Here is a 21433-nt window from a genome sequence, read left to right on the forward strand (position 1 = left end):
CGCTCTCCATACTAAATAGGAAACTGGACGTGATGTGGGAATGAGATCCCGGCGCTGTGAAGCCACCCGACACACCACGCCACGCAGCGCCGCGCTCTTGCTCTCTTCTTCTTCGACTTCTTCTTCTTTACAGCAAAGGGAGGCGGGAAGTGGAGCTATATAAATAAATATATCCAGGCCCAAAATGGCTCCAGTCATTGTCACCAAAGGAAAGCAAATTGGGGGGGGGGGGAGCGAGGTTTTCTCGGCTGCGCCGGTTCTTGCAGCCTCCGGCTGGGAAATATTGGGTAGAACATAATAACGGGTGGCGGTGGGAAGCCGCGTTCAAAGGAGGGTGCCCTTACAGACAATGAGGACCCCCCCCCCGCGCGCGCGCACAGTTCCTGACGGGAAAGCTCCCCTTCTGCACTGTATTGAGCTGCTGCCTGTCAGGAAGCTTCAGGTGTCATTTGGACTCTAGGCCTGGTCCTGGGGAGAGAGCAAAATGGGAGGCAATGTATGTTGATTATGTTTTGCAGGCGGCCAGTTTTTCCGCCGCAAAACCCCTCGGGGAGCCCCGTAGCCCCAGCGATTGGAGAAGCCCCGCGGGGCCCGGCAAGCTCTTGCTCCCCCCACCCCACAACCCCGTTTTTTCGCTGCGGCCCGATGGCCACTTGCCAGGCCAGAAGCCACGGCCGAAGAAGGCGGAGGGCGTCTCTGCTCCGTCCGGTCTGGCTCGGCTCGGCCGAGGGCTTCGCGGAGCAAAGAGTCCACCCAACGAGAGACCAAACCAGGAGCCAGCCAGACCCTCCTCGCCTTTGGGGAGCCGCGACTCTCTTCTCCCGCCGCCTCCCTCCCTCCCCCTCCCTCCCTCCCGCACCATCGAGTCCGTGCGGGACCCGGACAGGCAAGAGGATTTCCTCCGGCCGGCCTAAAGGACGAGCCTCGGCCAGGACTGGGGCGCCGCCTCCTCCGCACCACAACCAGCCTCCGTCCGGAGGCCCCGTTTTCTGCTGTTTAAAAGCCGACCCGTCTGTCTCTGGGGCGCGCCGGGGGTGGGGGCGATTCTTCGGGGAGGCGGGCGGCACTCTTGGCGGCCGGGTCATCCGCCGCTGCAGTTCGTTTCTACTAAATTCTATGGGTCCCGCTGGCGATAGCGAGAGACGCGTCGTCCAGCCGCCTTCGTGCCCGAGAAGAGGGCGGGGGGGAGCTGTCGGTGGTGCAATCTGTACCCAGCCACCCACCCCCCGGTCATGTGGAAGGAACAAGGGCAGCACTCCGCGCCTGCACGCAGGCTTTGTGGGGCGCGGGGAGTGGCACAGCGCGCAAGTCTGCGGGCCCGTTCAGAAAGAAGGGCCCCGCCGCTGTGACCTTCATGACCACTTTGCACGGAAATGCCTGCGAATTTGGCACTCGGCGTCCACCAGTCGAACAGTTGTCATCCAGAGCATTGGTCTCGCCCTCCTCAGCAATGGGCAGCCAGGTGCCCTCTGGGCAGCTCTGGGGTGTGTGTGTGGGGGGAGGAGCTCAGAGGTAGGTCCAGAGAGATAGATGTTCCTGTTCTTGGGTTTTTCCCCAAATTTTTATTTTTAACTTATGAATATAGCGAAATTAAATGGTTGAATGGTGCTTTGCCGATATTATTTTTTGGTTAGATACCTTTTGTGAGCCAGTTTGAAGGCCTGGGGAGGAGGGGGACGGGCCATCGATGTAAATATAAACCAATATGAAATAAATAAGAGATTCAGCAAAGCTTCCACCTGGTCCTGCCGAGTATTTCAAGCATCTATAATTCAAAGGCATATTGCCTTCAAACACGGAAGTTCGATGCCTAATAGCCATTGATAGACTATATGGCACGTATCTATTCTAGTGCTCTTCTGAAACCGCCATCACAGCTGAATAAATTAATTCCACAACAGTTAATTCGGCACTGGGATGCTCTGCAGACACCCACACACCAACACTTATTTGAAAGTGCGGGAGACATGAGCGGGGGTGGGGGGAGGGGGCAGCCCCTGGAAACCGTCTGCTTGCGACAAAATCCCCGAACGCAATTTAGCCCGCCAGATCCTCACTAAGGAGATGTCTGACTCGCACGCCAAAGCTTATCTGCCACTTGCAGACAGTTTACTTGGTTGATTGACTCGGGCTTCCTCAAGAGCCAGTGGTGCGTTTGGCGAGAACAATCCAAGTGCCTTGAGGATCGCGGTTTCCTCACTAAAGATCCGCATTGTTTTGTCCTAATTACGACAGGAAGGAAGCATCGAGCTGGCAAAACGATTACAGTCGGACCAGGCCGGGTTTCAACAACAGACTGCAGAAACAGGACTTTGGAGTTACAAAGGAATCTCCCTGAAATTGCAAATATAAGGGCGTCAATAGGAAGAGGAGAAATAATAACTAGAAGGCGGTCTGTACAGTGAGCAACAGCAATATCTGCCTATGCTCCCATTCCCAGAAGAGTGTTTGAGGGGGAATAATTTTTTAAGCATATCAAAAGAAACCGAAAGGCTCCTTACGACCCAACTGATTGGTGAGATTGATGCGGGGTCTGTCATTTCCTGTGTAACCCCGACCCCGGGCAAATTCGGCCTGGCAGCTCCTTTCTGCTGCTCCAAGGTTTAGCAGAGACCAGCTCAAGCCGTTTTTGCCCCAAATTGAAGTTTGCATTGCTGCAGTCGGAGTCTACTTTAGGATCGTAGAGACCGGAGGAGAGCGAAGGACCGCGTTTGTTGCACGTTTTTCTCACTAAATCTGGCAGATGTGAGCTGCATCCTCCACCAAACAATATAAGAAAGTCCAATGCTGATCTGAGAATGACAATTTGTTATTCTCCGGGTCTGCCTCAATTGCGCACTGGCGAAGGCGACGAGCCCCGTCCAAAGCGATTTACCAGAAGGCAAATCGCGTTGGAATAAAGAGTGTGTATTCGCATACTGGTCGGCTGTTTGGAGTGGAAGATAAAGGTTATCGGGAACAATGGGACACTTCCATTGTATGAGTTAGGCCCCTTTGCACAGGCAGAATAATGCACTTCCAATGCACTTTGCAGCTGGATTTTACTGCGCGGAGCAGCAAAATCCACTTGCAAACAATTGTGAAACTGGATTGAAAGTGCATTATGCTGCATGTGCGGAAGGGGCCAAAAAAGGCAAATCTGTCAATTGAACCGGATTAAAATCGATTTAAATCCTAACGGATCACCCGGGTTATAGGGCGCTTGCTGTTGACTTCGGAACCTCTGGGCACAAAATATCCCACAAAATTATCAGGGATAATACTGCGGACTCAGAGTCTTTCTTTGTCTCGTTTATAAACCACTCCGCATACAGTATGGACTTAAACGTGTTCAGCACATCTCTGTTCCCTTGAAATCCAGGTGTTCAGGGCTATCGCTTGATGATTAGATTTCCGCTGGAAAACAAGTGCCGCGGCCGCCGTAGAGAGCGGAGACCTGAGCTCGGCTTTCCCGGTTCCAAACTGTGGCCTTCAGGGCTCTCGTTGCGGCCCGGGGGGGTTTAGGGCGCGGCCTTCAGGTCCCTCACTGGAGAGTCGCCCCTTCGGGCCTTGGGCAACCGGTTGTTTCTCAGCACAGCAGAGCCGGGCGGCGGGACGGCGTTGATACCAGAGGCGTGAAATTAACCACCCGCCATTCAGGAGAGAAAAATCACTGGAAAGAATTATGCCGCATTAAGCGGTTTTTAAAAAGCAAATCTAACACACATTTCTTTATAACCCCTCGTCATTCGTTCCCCATATAAATTTATTTCAGATGCCCGTGGTTGTTCTAAAATTAAAAACAACGAGAAACCCAATCTACTAGATTGAAATTTTTTTTGGGGGGGGGGAAGAGGGTTAAGGTTGCAGTCCTAAAGAGAATTGTGTGAGGGGTAAATGCGGTCGAGTTACTATAAACCCTGTTGTCTTTTACGGCACTTCCTCTCGAGTAAACGGGTTCACGATTTGGCGGTGAACCCAGTCCTATGGATATTTACTGGAAAGGAAACCATCGAATTAATTACTCTTGAGTAAGCGCGCATAAGATTGCCGCCTTCAGTAGGTCAACCCAACCAACCCAGTGAATTCTGGACACGGAAAACGCCAGGGACGCTAGTCCGGGCCCAAATCCCTGCATTTCGCGGCACACTGCAGCCCATTTGGAACCGGCGCCATTCGTGCCGCGGGAGGACTCCGTCGAACGGGGCAGCTCGCAGCTTGAAACCCGAGGAACCGAAGTTAGGAACAGAATGAAGGGAGTGAAGGACTTTCGAAGAGCAATTTAGCTCGACCCAATAATCTAATTCCCCAACTGTGGAAAAAACCGGTCAGCTCCCCCGGTGCGGGGGGGGGGTGTGTGACCCTGCTGGCCGGGAGGCAGAGGCGGCCTTGTGACCGTGCAGATCCTGCAGAAGGAATCCCCACCCCCCGCGACCCACACATTACATTTTGGCACGCCGATTTTTCCACGGCGGCACAATGGCAGAGTCGGTCACATTATTGCAGGCTTTGCCAGGATCAAGACAGCACGGACACCATTCTTTTCTGTGTGGGTAGAAGCCGTTCAAGAGAAAAGCGAAGCCTATTGCAAAAATGTTTCAAACTGTGACCCCCCCCCTCCACACCTACAATGTGCTTTCTTTTTTGCATCGCCCTCCCCCCCCCCGCCCCATAATCACTGCTGGCACCGAGGGGCTCCCCTTCGGGGGCTGCCGGGCGAACTGAGTGAAAGGAGACGATCCGTTCGAGCAACTAAGCCGCATTTGCCAGGATCCCTTCCAAGGCCACCTCGCCAGGCACGCGCGCCCACAGCCCCTCGGTGGCGGAGCTGGGGCTTCCAGTTCGCCGCCAGCAGCAGCATCAAGCAAATGCTTTCGCCCGGCTACCCCCTGCCCCTTTTCTCTGGCCGCGGTTCCAGCCGAGCACCTCCGTCCAGTCCAGCGACGCGGCGTCCTGCGTCTCACCTTTGCAAGGAGCCTGCCGAAGCAGAAGGCCCAGGTGAGCCCCGTCCCCGGGCGGCCCAAATCCAGCCCCGATGCCCCACCCGCTCCGCCTCCGGAGTGGCTCCCCAGGGCCCCCCTAAGACCAGTAGCAGGAGGCGCACGGAAAGGCGCCCTTCTGGTCCAGCGCTGCTGCTCAGACCGGGCCGGGCCGCGTGTCTCCACCGCGTCTCCTCCCCCCCACCTACGCCGCCGCCCCCGCCCGGCTTTCCCTCCCTCCCTCCCTCTCGCCGCGCCTCCTCCCCTTCCCCTTTCGGCCCCCTCCTCTGCCCGTCCCTCCCTCCCTCCGCCCGCCAGCCCGCGCGCCCGTCCCTGGCTGGGTCTGGCTGGGTGTGCGCCCCCTCCTTCAGCCGTCTGCTCTCCGCTTTCTCCCCAGGATGCTGACGGAGAGGTCCCCCAGTGACCCGCCGCGGGATCATGCAGCGCGCGGCCCCGGAGCCGGAGCGGAGGGCGCCGGCGAGCCGGACTTGGGCTTGGGCTCCGGTAGCAGCAGCAGCGGCGGCGGCGGCGGCGGCGGCGAGGCTGGGCGGCGCGGGGGGGTGGCGCTCCCGGGCCAGACGGCCTTGCTCAACGGGGTTGCCAAGGAGACCGGCCGGCCGCCCCCCTCCCCCGGCCCGCCGCCCCCTGCCGCGCCGGTGCCCGTGATCGAGCTGGTGCGCGGCGGCCACCCTATAAAAGCCAGGGAGGCGCCGGCCGGGGCCATGCAGAGCCAGCCGGGAGACGGCGGCAACAGAGCGCCTGCGGCAGCCCTCGCCACGGGCCCCGGCACGCCCCCCGGCGGCGGCGGCAGCAACAGCAGCGGCGGCGGCGGCGGCCACAGCCACGGCCACAGCCACGACGCCCGCATGGTGCAGCTGAGCCCCGCCGCAGCGCCCGGCCTCCCGCTCCAGCCGCCCGCCAGGGCCATGCTCTACGGCCTCGGGCCCCCCGCGCTCAGCGCCGCCAGCAGGTCCGTCGCTCGCCGCCGCCGCCGCCCGCACCGCTCGGGCTCTCCTCTTGCGCTCTTCCTTTCTCCTCGCCGCCGCTCCCGCTCGGAGCTTTGCCGTGCCTCTTTCCTGATGTTTCCTTTTTCACATTTTAAAAACACTTTCTTTCTTTCTTTCTTTCTTTCTTTCTTTCTTTCTTTCTTTCTTTCTTTCTTTCTTTCTTTCTTTCTTTCTTTCTTTCTTTCTTTCTTTCTAGCAGTTTCCCTGTCTCATTTCATTTCCTTCCTCCAAACAGCCTGTTGTTCCCTTTCTTTCTACATCCTCGATCTTTTTAAATTTTTGTTTCAATTATCTTATTGAATGGATAGAAGTGAATTTTGCTTAGTTTACTCTGAGCTAGTTTTCTAAATGGGCCAGACTTCCAAAAAACAGAGGAAAAGACTCTTCTCTTGTTTGTACCTATCCTTTGCCTAGACTACTTTTCAAAGCTGCAGCAGCTAGCTACCATTAAGTGACAAATTACTGAGGGTTGGGTGGCATTGACCATATACTCCATTTCTTAAAATTTAAAGTGAATTAAATTGTGAATTCCTTTCAGCTGAATCCTTTAAACTACAGCCATATCAAACAGGAGGGCTAGAAAAATAGTAATGTTCCCTGGACACTAAAAATAACCCGGAGTGGTTAGGGTTTACTGCTAATAATAGTAAGAAACAGCATAAAAGATAGCAAAAGCAATTATTGTGCTTTGATGATCATCCCAATGGAAAGATACTGGTTTTACAGATGGATTCCCATGTGTTACCACAGTTTAGTGAGGCAATTTTTGAAGGTCTTTCTCATTTCATGCAAAAATTTAATGCAGTATAATCCTGAGTAAAATGTCAGCTGCAAGCTGAAACCATGCCCATTCCTGGTGCCTTAGAGATTGGTATCTGTTTGGACAATTACTTATTTGAACCTAATATTTTAATCAAGTTGGCTTTAAAAAGGTGCTGCTGCAAATTGTATCTTGCTGCTTTTATTAGAAGCACAGCAAAAGTGCTTGAAGCAGGCATGTCATTCATTTAAGTTCCCACAACACTGTAATGGTATTAGAATAGTATAACCGTGTTTAGGAAGTGACTGCTAGATGCCAAATGGATTTCATAGTAACTACACTCAAATAAATGTCCTTCAAATTGTAGTCCAAGAAGCTCTGTGTGGAGGTATGTGCTTGCTGAACATTTACAGCGCTTACGCACAGTATAAATGCTCATCATACAGTTCACACACAGACATATACATACACACTCCTCTGAATTATATCAAATTCTTTCTCCTTGGCTTATATAGAGCTCTGGTGATTTACACTGGCTGCTTTTCCTGTCTCACTGTGTTCTCTGCCTCTTGATTTGCAGTGGATTTTTTGGGGAGCCAGACACCTTCCCGATGTACAACAAAAACCAAGTGAAAAGAAGACCATCCCCTTATGAAGTGGAGATCTCTGATGGTAAGGAGACCCTTGGTTAGCCTCCCTAGATAGGGTAATTGGAGCCCCAAGGACTGTTGCTGTTGCTTATTTGGGGTGGGGTAGGAAACTTGCTTAGAGCACATTATGGCCTCTAGCCTGAAGATGACCATGAGTCTATAATTAAAAAACAGTGCCCATGTTTCACTTAGTGACTGATTGTTATTGGTCCTGAATGTCTGTTCAGCCAACTTGCTGTGCTCATTTTGTAAAAGTGGTACTTTTGAGATCAAACTAACATACTAATTAATGGCTATAGGTGTGTGTGTGTATGGGGGTGTGGGGAGGGATTCAGACCTCCAACTGGGCTAGAAAGGATCAGCCCGGAGATTTCTGCTTTCCTTTTCAGTCTATGGTTGAACTGCTGGACAAAGTGATTGCTTCCTCTCTAGCTCTGTTTTACTTAGTCCTGCCATCTGTCCATTTTCTCCTGCCTGCTGTAAAGAGCAGGGCTCTAGATGAGCTGCACAGCAGAAGAGAGTGTGTGTGGAAAGGAGGGGAAGGGCAATAGCCAAGAAAAGTTGTGACCTATCATCTCTCTATTCAGCATCAGGTTTAAAGGCAAAGAGGTGGGAGAGAGAATAAATGGGGCAAGTGGACATGCAGTAAAATCCTCTGGGTGGCTGCTCCTCATACTGCAGATTTGCCTGAGCCCAAGCCTCAGTATCTTTCAGAAATGTGGTAAGGACTTTTTGTATGGGGTTAAGCTGCAGTCAGAAAAAGGTGGAAGGATATATATTTATTTGAAGAAATCTTATTCTGTTATGCAGGGCTCCCCCCACCCCACCTCTGTTCCTTCAGGGTAAGACTGGATCTTAGTCTGAAGTAAAGAAATACACACCTATTCATTCCATGTAGACAAACAGGCATTGAAGTCCATGGGATTAATGGGGGGTTGCTTGGTGGTTTACACAAAATCATTTGCTAAATGAACTTCAATTCCCCCTTGGGCTCATATAATTCAGCAATATTTGAATAAGGCCAGTTAGAGTAGGAGAGCCTTAAAGTAAGCAGTTTATCAAAAGTTATGCAAAAATCTTATTCAACTCTTAGGTGCCTCAAGATTCCTGTTTATCTGATCGCGTTGGGTTAGCTGATTGTGGTAACACTATCATACAAATATGCACTGATGTACGTGAAAAGGACCCAGGCAGTAATCCTTTGGAATTTGAACTTGACGTCTTCAGAAACCAAACATGCACAGCGAGGTTCACAATACAGAGAACCCAACCCATCTTGACAACCCTTCCATGTTTTCAGTGTCAGGCAAACAGCAAAACAAGAGCTGCAGAATATAACTGCAGCAATACCTATTAGCAACTTTGTCAAAGAACCTAGATCAGATGATTAACAGTGTAACATTGACTGTGCCATCTATGCCTCATTAGCTCAAGTGTAGAGCAATTCAGTTAGTAACTGTCATGGAGAAATCAGGTTATTGTGACTGTGATAACATAATTACCCAGGGATAATTAAATGGCTAAATGCCATACAAAGGTCACTGCCATTTCCCAGCATGAGATCACCAGTTAAAGAGGATGGTCAGGATTTGCAATGTATCTCAAAGCAAGAGAGTATACTGATTAAAGCTTAATTAGGGATTATGCTAAAAAAATGAAAAGGTATTTGAAAAATCTCCTCCCTTTATTTTATGTTTTCAAAACCAAGTTTCAAATTTGCTTCATCTGCTTTTTTACATAATGGCAGATTTCTTTATATTCATTTATGAAATCTTGATTTGTATATTCTAATTAACTAGGCTTATGTGTATGCCATCGCATCTATTGATAAACAAGACTTGTTAACATTTGATCAAATATTTGATTTTGGAAGGGAGCGAGAAAGCTAATTAAATGGGTCCCTATTTCTACATTTCATAAACAGATCAGACATTTCAGTCGAACAAAGTATCTATTCCATTTTACAGGAACAGTCTAAATTGTTCATCAGGCCAGCCATAAATTCATCAGGCCAGCAAGCCACAAATTGAGACAATCATCAATTTAAGATTAGTCCTGCCTCATTATATCATAAAACTTAGCTATAGACCTGTGTGTGATAGTGAGATCGAATTACAAATTTAAGAACACTGGCAGCGTTATACTTTTTATTAAGATTTTTCACCTTGTGCTAATGTACCAAAAAAACTGATTTTTTAAAAAAATTATACAGTATCAAGCAGATTCACATTTTATGTAGCAGTGCAATGACTTTTAACCAGCATTTGCTGGATAAATACATTTAAGTGCACAAAGTGTGAAAGAGAGATGCATACCATCTCAAGATATTTGAGGACAGACAGTTAAGAACAGTAATTGGCTGTGACTCCTCAGAGCATATCCTATCTTCCATGTGTTTGTGGATGCATGCATCTTTCTCATATTTTGTATGTTGAAAGCAGCCAAACCTTAATGTACTTAAAGCATCACATTTAAAAATTTTTTATTCTGCCTTTACATAAGTCACTGAGAACATTAGACATGAAACCATAATTTAAAAGCAGGGATAAGATTCTAATTAAAAGGCCCTCCAAAAGAAACAGAGTGAAGAAGCTCAAAGGTATCATACTAATAATTTAACCTTAAATGTTTTGCCTTCATTCCAGAGCACCATTTGTACTTTAATGGGGCAATAGAACTCCTGTTCAAATAGCTTTCCCCATTCACTACAGTGGGCAACATGCAGTGTGAACCTCTGTGTACACAGACAGTATGTGTCACCCTCCCCAATCAATTTGAAAGGGGAGGAGAACTCTATAAGTACATTGTAGCTCCTACAAGGAAACCACAAGACTAGGCAATTACATGCCATTGAAATTCTGGGGGATTGTTCATGCAGTCCTAAATAATGTTTGTTGTTTGCCTCCTGAATGTTCACTTCATGGCATACACCAAACTGAGATCACAAGGAGCTGTCATCTAGAATGGTTTACAGTCAGTATTCTAAATGTATAATTACCCAGGGAGTCTTTGCTCCTGGTGTCCATGGGACTGTCAGGGCTTTACTGGGACTATTCTTAAGTATGATGCTTTAAGACTAGAATCTTTATGGAAGCCTTTGTAGAACTGGTCAGTAATACTTTGCAGAATTCTGTTCTATGGATTCAGTACATTGTCCCATACAACTAACAGCACAGTTTATTATACCAATGCAGGTAGTTAGTTACAGCATATAGATAGCAGCAGCAGCAGCAGGTCATCTTTATGGTGCTTGAATCTGGGCAAACAGGAAAAGTGGGAAATGTTGGGAAATCTGCTAAATCAAACAGAGTTTGCATAAAAATTAAGGAACAGTCTTACATACACATGTATTGATTTGTCATGCACTTTATAGAACAAATGGGCACACCTCCCCCCAACCCACTAGAAATTAATCTTGTAATTATGTTTTTGTCTCTCTGAATCAATTTCATAGCAAGAATTTGGAATGGATTACAAAATATGAGAATAAAGTTCTTTGGGACATTGAATGGAAATATAATGTACTCCCTGTCTGAAAAAGAGGCAGGCCTTCAGATCTCATGGCCCAGCAATAGCAGAAGAGCTTGTATCGCATTCTGGCAATAAACATGAATTAGATAGTCCCCTTTCAAGTTCTGTAATTTCTAGGTCAGGGATCTTCAACCTATGGACCTCCAGATGGACTATGATTCCCATCAGTTCTGCTAATTGGCCATGGTGGCAAGGGCTGGGGGGAATTGTAGTCAACAAACATCAGTTAGAGACCCCTGCCCTAGGTGGTTTGGGGCAATTCTCAGTCTCTCAACACTTCAAGTATAGGCAGAACAATATGGATCCTACAGAAGCCTTTTAAGGGCTGTTGGTAGAAAACATTCAAAACACTTTTATTACCTAAAATACTACATAACTGATAAATGTAGTTATGAAGGCATATTGGGTTTGTGAGGCATTACAATTCATACACACAGGTGGCAAAATAAATTCTCATTCCACATGGATGCTGAACATGGGGACTGGCAGATCCTGCCAGTAATGGTCTTTTTGATGTAATTGATTAGATATTATCACAATTGTTTTGATAAGGACTCCAGTAGTAGATTTGGAATTATGAGATTTGGGTTCCCATCTTGATTGTGAACTAATTCCTGAGGGAGTGAGACATTCTTCTATTCCCAGTGCGTCTGAGCTGCTAAGGGAAAAAAAGTGATGAATCTTTCCATGGGGTACACCAAATGACTCTTGTAGAGAAAACTTCAGTCAGTTCTCATGTACCACAAGGGTTTCCAGCTCAAATGGCAAGATATCCAGTAAGCTTTTTCATTTTGCAGCCAGAGAATCAAGACCAACGCATACCCAGTTTTGAGAATTAGGAGGTTCAACATTACTTTTTTGTAGTGGTTTCTCCCAGATTCCTCATTGCATCCCAGTATTCCCAGGTCCATGAGACACACCTTTATCCCATCACTCCTACTCTCCCTTCAATGCCCTGGTACTGAAAAAAGAATGCCAATTTCACAGCAAGGTAGTTGTGGATTATACTAGTTAAGTCAATTGTATAGATTTCTTAACTCACACAATATGCGGTTCACAGAGAATATGGGTCAACATTAGTTGCACAAGGGAAAAGGACATGAAGCTTGCTATTGCCTTCTGCTTTAACATGTGGTGGTTCTTGCTCTTATGCACAGGGTTGAGCTGGTCATCTGGGTTGGCGTTGGGAAGGAATTTTCCTCCACGGCACATTGGCAGACACCGAAGCTTTTTCGCTTACCTCAATGGAGCATTGAGCAGGGATCATCTGTTAGGAAGAGGTGGGCATATCCCACATGATCACCTTCCTGCTTTGAATTAGGGTGGGTTAATTGGTTGGACACTGGTGGATCTCAGGCTTTTGAATACTCTTGTATGGGACTGCAGCCATAAAATGATCAAAACTTATATATATCTTAAAAAGTTGAGTATGTGCAAATACCTGGAAAACATTTGTGGATTATAGTCATGAACTACAAATAGATGCATTCCTTCTCCTTTTTCAATCCTGGACTCAACTGTCAAGAATACTTTTATATTAAGGACTAAGATATGGATCTTATGAAGATAGAATGATTTACATTACACATAGTAGGCCATAGAATTTTGTAATCTCTGCTTTAATGTAACTCAGGAGGCCTTTTAAAATTTATAAAACTGATGCTATTTAGTTTTTATTTTCCCTAATGTTATGATTTCATAAACATAATAACAATCCTTATAATATTCCTTTAAGGTAGGCTGGCATGATTATTCCCATATTACTGATGCCAGCTGAATCTGAAAGTTAGTGTGTACCACCTTGTGAGTTCCAAGGCAGAGTCACATTTTGAACTGGAGAATCTAGATCATGATGAAGAAATATCAAGATTGCCTGTGGGTACAATAATTTGTTGACTCAGTAAACTGGGTTGGATCTTACAAACCATGGACAGAAAGAATTCGCAACACAGATCTGGCTCCATTTCCCTTGCAATTCCCTGCATAATCTTCCTTTTCCTGAAAAGCTGCTCTTGAAGGCTGGTAACCTTTGGAGAGTGGGTTGCGGGCAAGGGGCTTCAGCCAGGAGAGGGAATCTGAAGAAATTAATTGCCACCATTGCATGAACAGTTGCTCTGACTGGCCGCAGAAGATCTTACAAGATAGGGGAGGGCAGATAATGGCTGTGATTTCCCCTCATACTGCAGCCCACCATATTGTATTCTCTTTCTGAAGATTTCTCACCCTATTTGTAATCAGGGAGCAGCTTTTTTTGCAGGGCACAGTAGCAAGACAGAAAGGAAGAAATCTTTTCTGGGAACTCCTTCAATTTGTGGTTTGCAGGCACCAATCTATGGTCTGTGTTATGGCATTCTTTTCCTTTCCTTGAAAACAATTCTATTGCATGTGAGTTACAATACTTCATAAATTAGGCCAAATTATGCTTCTGCAATATATTCAATAATGCACAAAATGCAAATGAACAAATATATCATTAAAGAAGAGTCAGTGAGATAAACAGACTATATAAATGCATAATAAATCTTCAATAAAACTATATATCTACCTGAATTACTGCTACTGCATAATTCATTCATATGTAACTAATTTGCTTCATTTACCAGAACCTCATTGTCGGTTAAATGAATTTATTTATTACTCAAATACTTGTTCTCAATAACCATTTGAATTTAAACACACACACACACACACACACACACACACACACACACACACACACACACACACACACACAATTATACATATATGCACAATTTAAAAAATCCATAGAAAGATATAATTCTTAATGTCAGCACAAATAAAATGGTTGCAAGTTGTCTGCAGAGTAAGGTTTCCCAACACAACCATCTGTCTGAATTCCATTAATTTTAGTCATCCATCCTTTAGCTATCTTTGTACTCTTCCAGTTATTGCTTTATTCTTATTGTTGCCCTCTTTTTATTGTTGCCCCAGCTTTTTAGTTGAGCACAGTATTTGGTCTAAATGTGCTTTATGATTTACCTAATTACCAGGCAAACACTATACAGAAATAAATATGACAAATTAATTCAGTTATGATGTAATGTTAAGTAGTGACTACAAAAATGCATTTACATCTTGGGAGTGGGACATAGTCAAACCTAGTCCTGCATCTTCTGAATGGTAGTACTTTGAATGAATCTGGGAACATTTACAAGGATGATTTCTGGTATATTTGAGTTGCTTTTGTTTCTTTTTTCATTTCATATCATTTCCATTTTATAAAACAATGTAATTGAAAATTAAGAATTCAATAAGTACAGCCTGCTGGATTAAGCTAGTGGTCCATCTGTTCCAGAAATCTGTTTCACACAGCAGCCAACCAGTTGCCCTGGAGAACAAATAAACAGGACCAGAGGCAGAGGCCTTCCCCTGATGCTGCCTCCCAGCACTGATATTCAGAGGTTTACTACCTCTGTATATGGAGGTTCCTTCCTTTCCTTCCTATTATGTAGCTTATTCACATTAAAACAGATTGAAATAATATATTTGGTATGGTGATATAAATATAGGCATATAGGTTTATATTTTTATTAGGCTTTTCTCAATGCTTCTCTTTCAGAAAAGTAATTACTGGCCACCATTCCTTCCATCAATTCTTTGTCACCCTAGCTGGCTTCTATTCTGTTAGCTTGCTGATAACAACCTGCATATCTATATAGTTCCTGAGTATAAACAACCATAGCAGTCTCATTCAATGAACTCAACTATAGGTCAAGATTGCTCGTCTTACGGAGACCTGGAAAATAACTGAGTTTCCAGGATCATTTGATCTTTGACCTGAGTTGAGAATTTCACAGCAATGATTTTACTATGGACCACAATCAACTTAATGATTTTCCTCTGAAAGATGCATTTAGTGCAATACATCAACTTTCCAAGAGTCCATGATGTTTTAAGGACTAATTTAATTTCCTCTTTATATCTCCACTAGTACTCCCCCCTTATTTTCCCACAATGAAAAGGGAGAGAGAGAGCGAGAGAGCGACAGAGCGAGAGAGCTGGGAGTTAAGAAAAACTACCAACTCATGGCAATAAATTGTAACATTATAATGCTATAATGATACAGCAATTATCATTTTTTTAAAAGTTTGAGAAACCCTCTGGTGGCAGAAAGTGTAATGGCATCTGAAGTGACCGAATCAACAAAAATGGAGCTGATGTAAGCAGGACCTTCAAAAATGTGCACCTTTGGATGCCAAACCAGAGCAAAACAGCTGTGCGGATGCAACCATGTGGTATAGATGTTTTAATTGACTTTGGATGTGGAACTAGCTTTATTAAGATGCCTGTAGCTTGAAAAACATTTTTGGTCTTTAAAATGAAGAGATTCAATGTAAATTTTCATGTTGCTGCTCACTTTATTTCTTGCCATTTTTAGGTCCTCATACAAAAGTGGTCCGTCGAATATTTACCAATAGTCGGGAGAGATGGAGGCAGCAGAATGTCAATGGGGCCTTTGCTGAGCTTCGTAAGCTCATCCCAACTCACCCACCAGACAAAAAACTCAGCAAAAATGAAATCTTACGCCTGGCTATGAAATACATCAACTTCTTGGCTAAGCTGCTCAACGACCAGGAAGAAGAAGGAAATCAAAGGGGGAAAGCTAACAAAGACACTGGCATAGTGCAAGAAGATCTCCTTCAGGACATGTTGTCCCCAAACTCAAGCTGTGGAAGTTCATTAGATGGAGCAGGAAGCCCAGACAGTTTCACAGAGGAGCATGACATGTTAGATTCTAAACATGCAAGAGGCATCCACCACTCTATTCTTCCAATCGAAAATAATGCACAGCGATGATGAAGCACAGGCAAGCCTCTGACACCATGGCATTTGGAAGTTATGCAGCCCTTCCCCCATTGTTAGCTCAGTCATTAAATGGGGACTTCCTGAGATTTCTTTCAACTGGAACAGGACAACAGGATTATAAGGAATTGATTCAAAGCAAGTGCATCTTTCTTGTCTGTGCTGTGAATGAAGCACAGGCCTGAGAAGTCATTTTGCTATCTGTGTTGTTTTTGAAAGAATGTGTGAAATGTGTGAGCAGCACATTTTGTATTCGAGAAAGGTTGATAAATGAACTGTTTTATGCAGAATATCTACATTTCTGCACTATATCGCTCCTCCCCGTTTCTCAGCTGCTCAGACCCAAGTATCTTCCATAATATGTGTATGTGGCATTATGTTTTTTTTCCTCCAGGCCACTTTGGGAAAATTGATGCTTGTCTGCGCAGATAATTTTTATCCAATAATTTTTCATTCTTTTAAGGAAGAAAAGAAATCCTCTCATGATGGAACAGTTGAGACTTTGTGTTGTTTGGTTCCTCTCATCTTTTTTAAAAAAATAAATCTAGCCCAGTTTTGGATTGTATTAATGATGTGGAATTCTTTCTGTTTAATTCTAACATGCAGTATCTTCTGAACTGAAAAAATACAGCAGTGGGAATTGGATTCCCAGCTTCTGACACCCCATCACAATGATGATTTCTTCTGACATGGGTGAGCAATGGCATTTCCCTGGAGTTGTCACTTTGGGGCTCTCTTTTTCATTTTTACTGAGGGATGTGTGTGTGTGTGTGTGTGTGTGTGTGTGTGTGTGTGTGTGTGTGTGTGTGTGTGTGAGAGAGAGAGAGAGAGAGAGAGAAAACTGGTATAAACAAATTTTCAGCAATGTACTTTGATTATTTTGGAGTTACTTGCATAAAAGTCAAGAGGTACAATCTGCCACCACATCCTCACACAAGTAGCATGAAAATGAACAGGAGTTGTGCAGGAGCATCTCCTCTTCGTGGATGATGCTACTAGTCAGCCAAGTAGGTATTTGCTGACCCCCAGAGGGCAAATGGCCCATGGTACTGAGTCTTGTTTAGGAGAATCTTCCAAGGACACTGCTCATGAGGTGCTCTTCTCAGGACTTGCATTAATTCAGAGTTGATTTGTATTATGTTGCAAAATATCCCAGTGATTATAGATCTTCTGCCCAGTGCACTCTATAGAAATCTTTTCCTTACCCCATTTATTGTGTTCATTCGGTCCAACCTATTTGACTTTACAAGGCTGCAGTTCACAAACCACGTGATTTCACATGATCTTATTGAAGAATCACTGAAAATTTTGAGATTATTTCAGAGTTACTTCCAAGTACAATTTTTTAGGATTATAGTCTGTTTACACAGGGACTGCAGAATCAAAAAATATTTTCCATTCTCACGACCACTTTATTCATTACATTTTTTAAAAGTTGCAATTAAGATGTTTCAATGTAAACCTAAAAATGTAAAATGTGACTGCAATTCATGTATTGTTGATATGCTTGTTGGGGATCCATCATGGGCTAATGTGCACATTTTGTGGCAAACCCTGCAGTGCCTCTATGTAGTGTTTAAAGTGGTTCTAAAGAATAGCTGCAGCTTATTTACAGGACTGAAACATCATTCACTGCTCTGTCCACACACCTATTACTGTCTATGGAGGATGCAGTTCTGGAAACTTAATTGAACCTTTTCTTTAACTGTTATTTGATAAGCTTTACTTGTACTTGTACAGCTGCTCTTTAAAATATATTTTAAAAAGAAAAATGATATTTTGAACATAGAGATTTTAATTTGGGGTCTTGGGGTGCACATGCTAAAAAAATAAAATATTTCAGTTAAGTGTTTGGTGCCTTGTAGCCTTGTAGTCCATAAACAACCTAAGGCATTTGAAGGCACTGTAGTAAATGGCTTGTGCATTGCAAATATTATATGAACTGGAAGCAATGAAAAAAAATATGCAGATTAGAAATGGCATTGAAAAGACTGAATCTTGATGCTTAGTGCATGTCACCCGTTCAGTGGTCTTGTAGTTCTGCAAAAGCACCATGTCCTTACTAGACTGTGCCCTCCTTGGCCTCTTATTTCAGTTGTTACAGTCTCTTTTCTTAGAGGATACCTAAGAGTGAAGTAAGAATAAAAATTAGGGTATGTATGATTTTTTCAAGTGTTTAAATTGTTTCATACACATTCATGTCTTGTAATCTTCTACCAACTCTGTGTGGTAGGTCAGTGTCATTACCCTTATGTTCATATAAGGGTGTGTGGGCTGAGCTAGTGTTGCTGAGTAAGGCCATCCAGTGCGTTCATGGCAAAGGCAAGAGTCCAAGTAGGGACTCCCTCCTCTTCTCTGCCATGCTATTTGGGTATAGTTTTTCCTCAGCTTTCTGCCAATCAAAGCTACCCCTTCTCACAGTTGTCCATTCCTAGCTACAGTTGCCCTTTACATCATTGTTATAGAAAGAACAAAGCATTTTTGTGATTCTTTCATAACAATACTATTTGAATCTAAAATAGTTGAAAACTATCAATGGGACTGAGATGACAAAACTCCTATAGAGAAAACAATGCTCTATGTGATTTCCTCTGATGCTTTAACTTAGTAGGGATAATGAGGTAATTTTAATAAATTACCTTGGGCAGGGATCCCCAACATAATCCTCGTGGACACCATGATGCCGGCCAACACCTTCTGTGGTACCTGCCAAGTGTTTTTAAGAAGTGAGTGGGGTTAGGTAGAGCTTTTGCCCAGCAAGGCTTCTGATTGACTATTGGACATTTGATTGGCTGTGCAAAAACAACATTGCTTTGGCAGCAGCTGCCAACACAGCACGAGGAGCTTCACTGTGTTCCTGAAGTTGCTGCAGCCGTCATTTTGTGGTTGGCTCCACCTCTTGCAACAGCCATTTTGTGGCAGTTATTTTGTTGCTGCACCCACTATATCATGCCAGAATTCCAAATGTGCCTGCAGGCTCAAAGAGATTGGAGACTTCTGGCCTGGGTCATTTGCTTGGCAAACCTGACTGATATTAGTGGTAAAATTATAAGAGTGCTATTTCACATAGTTGCTATGGGTGGTAAGGATCACACATAGGTGCTCTGAGACAGAGATAATCATAGAGAACATTAATGCCCTATCAAGATGTGAGACATTATTTCCCATTTCTCCACAGAGATTAATTCTAATAATATAATATTATAATAGCAGTGAGAACCTTTCTGAATTGCCCACTTTTCAATCAACTGCTTTTCCTAGAACATTTTTTAAATTGTAATCCTGAGGATAAAATGTGACATTTTAAAATTACCAATAAGACATCTTGGGTGTCATTGATTTTCTTCAGAGTGAAGCAGTGTTTGGTCTAGCAGCATATGATAGACACGAAATAAATTCTGGTTTTATAATACTTGACATAATTACTTAAGTATAAACCCAGTTAAATTCAGCATATCTTGCAATTGAATAAATATGCTTAGGAACTGCCTGTAAAACCATTTCTCAATTCTCCTTTGAGAATCCCTAAAAGAATTATAGAATTACACGAGAAATCATAAGTTTTTTGTGGTACAGAGACAAATAACCTGTATTTAATCCAAGTCCATGTCCAGGCTTAAGAGGGGCAGCTCAATTGCTGGGAGAGGAGTGGGTCCTCAGGAGCAGGAAGAAGAACTGGATGCCAGCACTAGCCTAGTCCGGACTAAAATAATCGTAAAGAGCAGTGTGAGAGTCTGGAAGTGACAAGGCAGGGAAAAAAATGGTTAAAAGCAGAGGCATGAGCAAGGACAGATTTACTGGCTTTAGTGGAAGGCAGCCAACAAATTCAGAGTCTCCAGAGCCTAAGGTGACAGACAAGACTCTCCTGGAGGCAAGGATGAAGGCATTCATGGCCAGGTGGAAGACAGAAATGGAAGCTATAGGGTTGCCAACCTCCAGCTGGGACTTGGAGATCTCCGCAGAATTAAAGTTGTGTCCAGATATAAATATAGGTCCCCCTGGAGAAACATGACTGCTTTGGAGGTTGGACTTTGTGGCATTATAGTCCTCCACAATCCTGCCCTCACCAGACTCCACTCCCAAATTTCCAACGCATTCCCAGCTTGGAGTTGTTAACCCTACTGTTTCAACAGGAATAGTGGGGTCATAATGATGTGGTACTGTGACTGTAGCTAAAGGGTCTGGGGAGCAGATATAGAGATAGGGCCTGAGGAAAGCAATGAAGAAGAGAATGTTGCTTGGCAAGGAGATCTCCTTGCCTATGTTGCCATTAAGCCTGGAAATCTTTGTTGAAAGCAGTATATCCCGTTAAAAGAGACTCAGCTCTTTCCCAGTTTGGTTCTTGTGGAGGCTGAAGAAAGATGGGATAGCACTGTAACCCCTGAATTTTCTCACATGATGTATGTAGACATGAGGATTTTGAGATATGATTTTTTTTATTTTTTTATTTCTTAAATTTATATACCGCCCGATCCCAGAAGGGCTCCGTCCCTTGTATGTCCCTTTATGTCTTGGTGATAACAACAACATATAGCTACTTCTGTTTGTACTTATTTAATATTCATGTTATATCCAAAATTAATCAGCTGGGAACCTGTTCCATCTATTTTCATGTGCACTAATGCAGTTTAATAATAATATATCTCATTATTTCATACATCAAAATGTTTTTCCTAACACCAGCATAACAGCACTTGGTTGATTAATATATAAGTTGAGCAGTTTGCTTTATAAACCATACCTTGGAAGTGTGGAAATATGGTGTTTTTTTTAAAAAAAAACACTATTACCATGGTACTGAAAAGGTCTTGAGGCGTTTGTTTTGTCAGATCAGTAGTTTTGAAGAGGGAAGCTTGCTTGGTACTGAGACATCTAATGTGGTAGCCATGATAAGAAGGAAACTGCAGGGAAGGCACAGCCTTCCCTTTTAAGAGGAAAGCTATGTGAATTATTTTGTGTCAACTATCATTATTTTGTGTCAGTAATTCACTATGTGAATTATTTTGTGTATGTAAGCATTAAACTTTGTATGTATAAAAGTATTTTCAGGTGAAAATATTACCTTTAAAATGTTTTGTTTCTTGATGTAAGTGTTGTAAGCCCAATTGGTTTGTTTTATTTGAAAATTATCTTCACCCCATATAAACCCATATGCTTTAGGTGATATTAACCTAGGGTTTATGAAATGCAGAAGCTTCCTCCCAGCCTTAAAATTATCTTCATCAACTGAAATTAATCAAGGACCTAATAGCAAGATTCTAGATAAATGCTAATCTGAGATCAGGGAACAACATGTAGTGCTCCATAAACAACATCCTCTAGAGCAGGGGTAGGGAACCTGCGGCTCTCCAGATGTTCAGGAACTACAATTCCCATCAGCCCCTACCAGCATGGCCAATTGGCCATGCTGACAGAGGCTGATGGGAATTGTAGTTCCTGAACATCTGGAGAGCCGCAGGTTCCCTACCCCTGCTCTAGAGCCATCTCACAACTTGGTTTTTTAGAACTTCAGAACCATTTCCACAGTGCTGAAGAGAAGTCCTTCCTTACCCTGCATGGTTCTGTGGTCCCTTTCATTGATGGAAGGCATTTTCTTCAAGAAAATGTGATTTAATTTCTCAAACTGTTGAAAGATCCCAGTATCGTGAACTTGCTTTCAGACTCTACACATTGTTACCAGATGAGCACTGCATGTTACATTGA

General features: G+C 44.2%; 1 protein-coding gene across 1 annotated transcript; it reads left to right on the plus strand.

Annotated features, from left to right (window-relative positions):
- The first annotated feature begins 5285 nt into the window (after window positions 1–5285).
- TAL1 (TAL bHLH transcription factor 1, erythroid differentiation factor) lies at window positions 5286–21046 on the plus strand. Its single transcript, XM_048498199.1, has 3 exons — window positions 5286–5928; window positions 7306–7397; window positions 15306–21046. The coding sequence occupies exons 1-3, from the start codon at window positions 5357–5359 to the stop codon at window positions 15722–15724; spliced, it is 1083 nt and encodes a 360-aa protein (XP_048354156.1). The 5' UTR covers window positions 5286–5356; the 3' UTR covers window positions 15725–21046.
- The last annotated feature ends 387 nt before the right edge of the window (window positions 21047–21433 follow it).

The sequence above is a fragment of the Sphaerodactylus townsendi genome, linkage group LG05 (assembly GCF_021028975.2).
Source record: "Sphaerodactylus townsendi isolate TG3544 linkage group LG05, MPM_Stown_v2.3, whole genome shotgun sequence".
In the NCBI taxonomy this organism is placed as follows: Eukaryota; Metazoa; Chordata; class Lepidosauria; order Squamata; family Sphaerodactylidae; genus Sphaerodactylus; species Sphaerodactylus townsendi.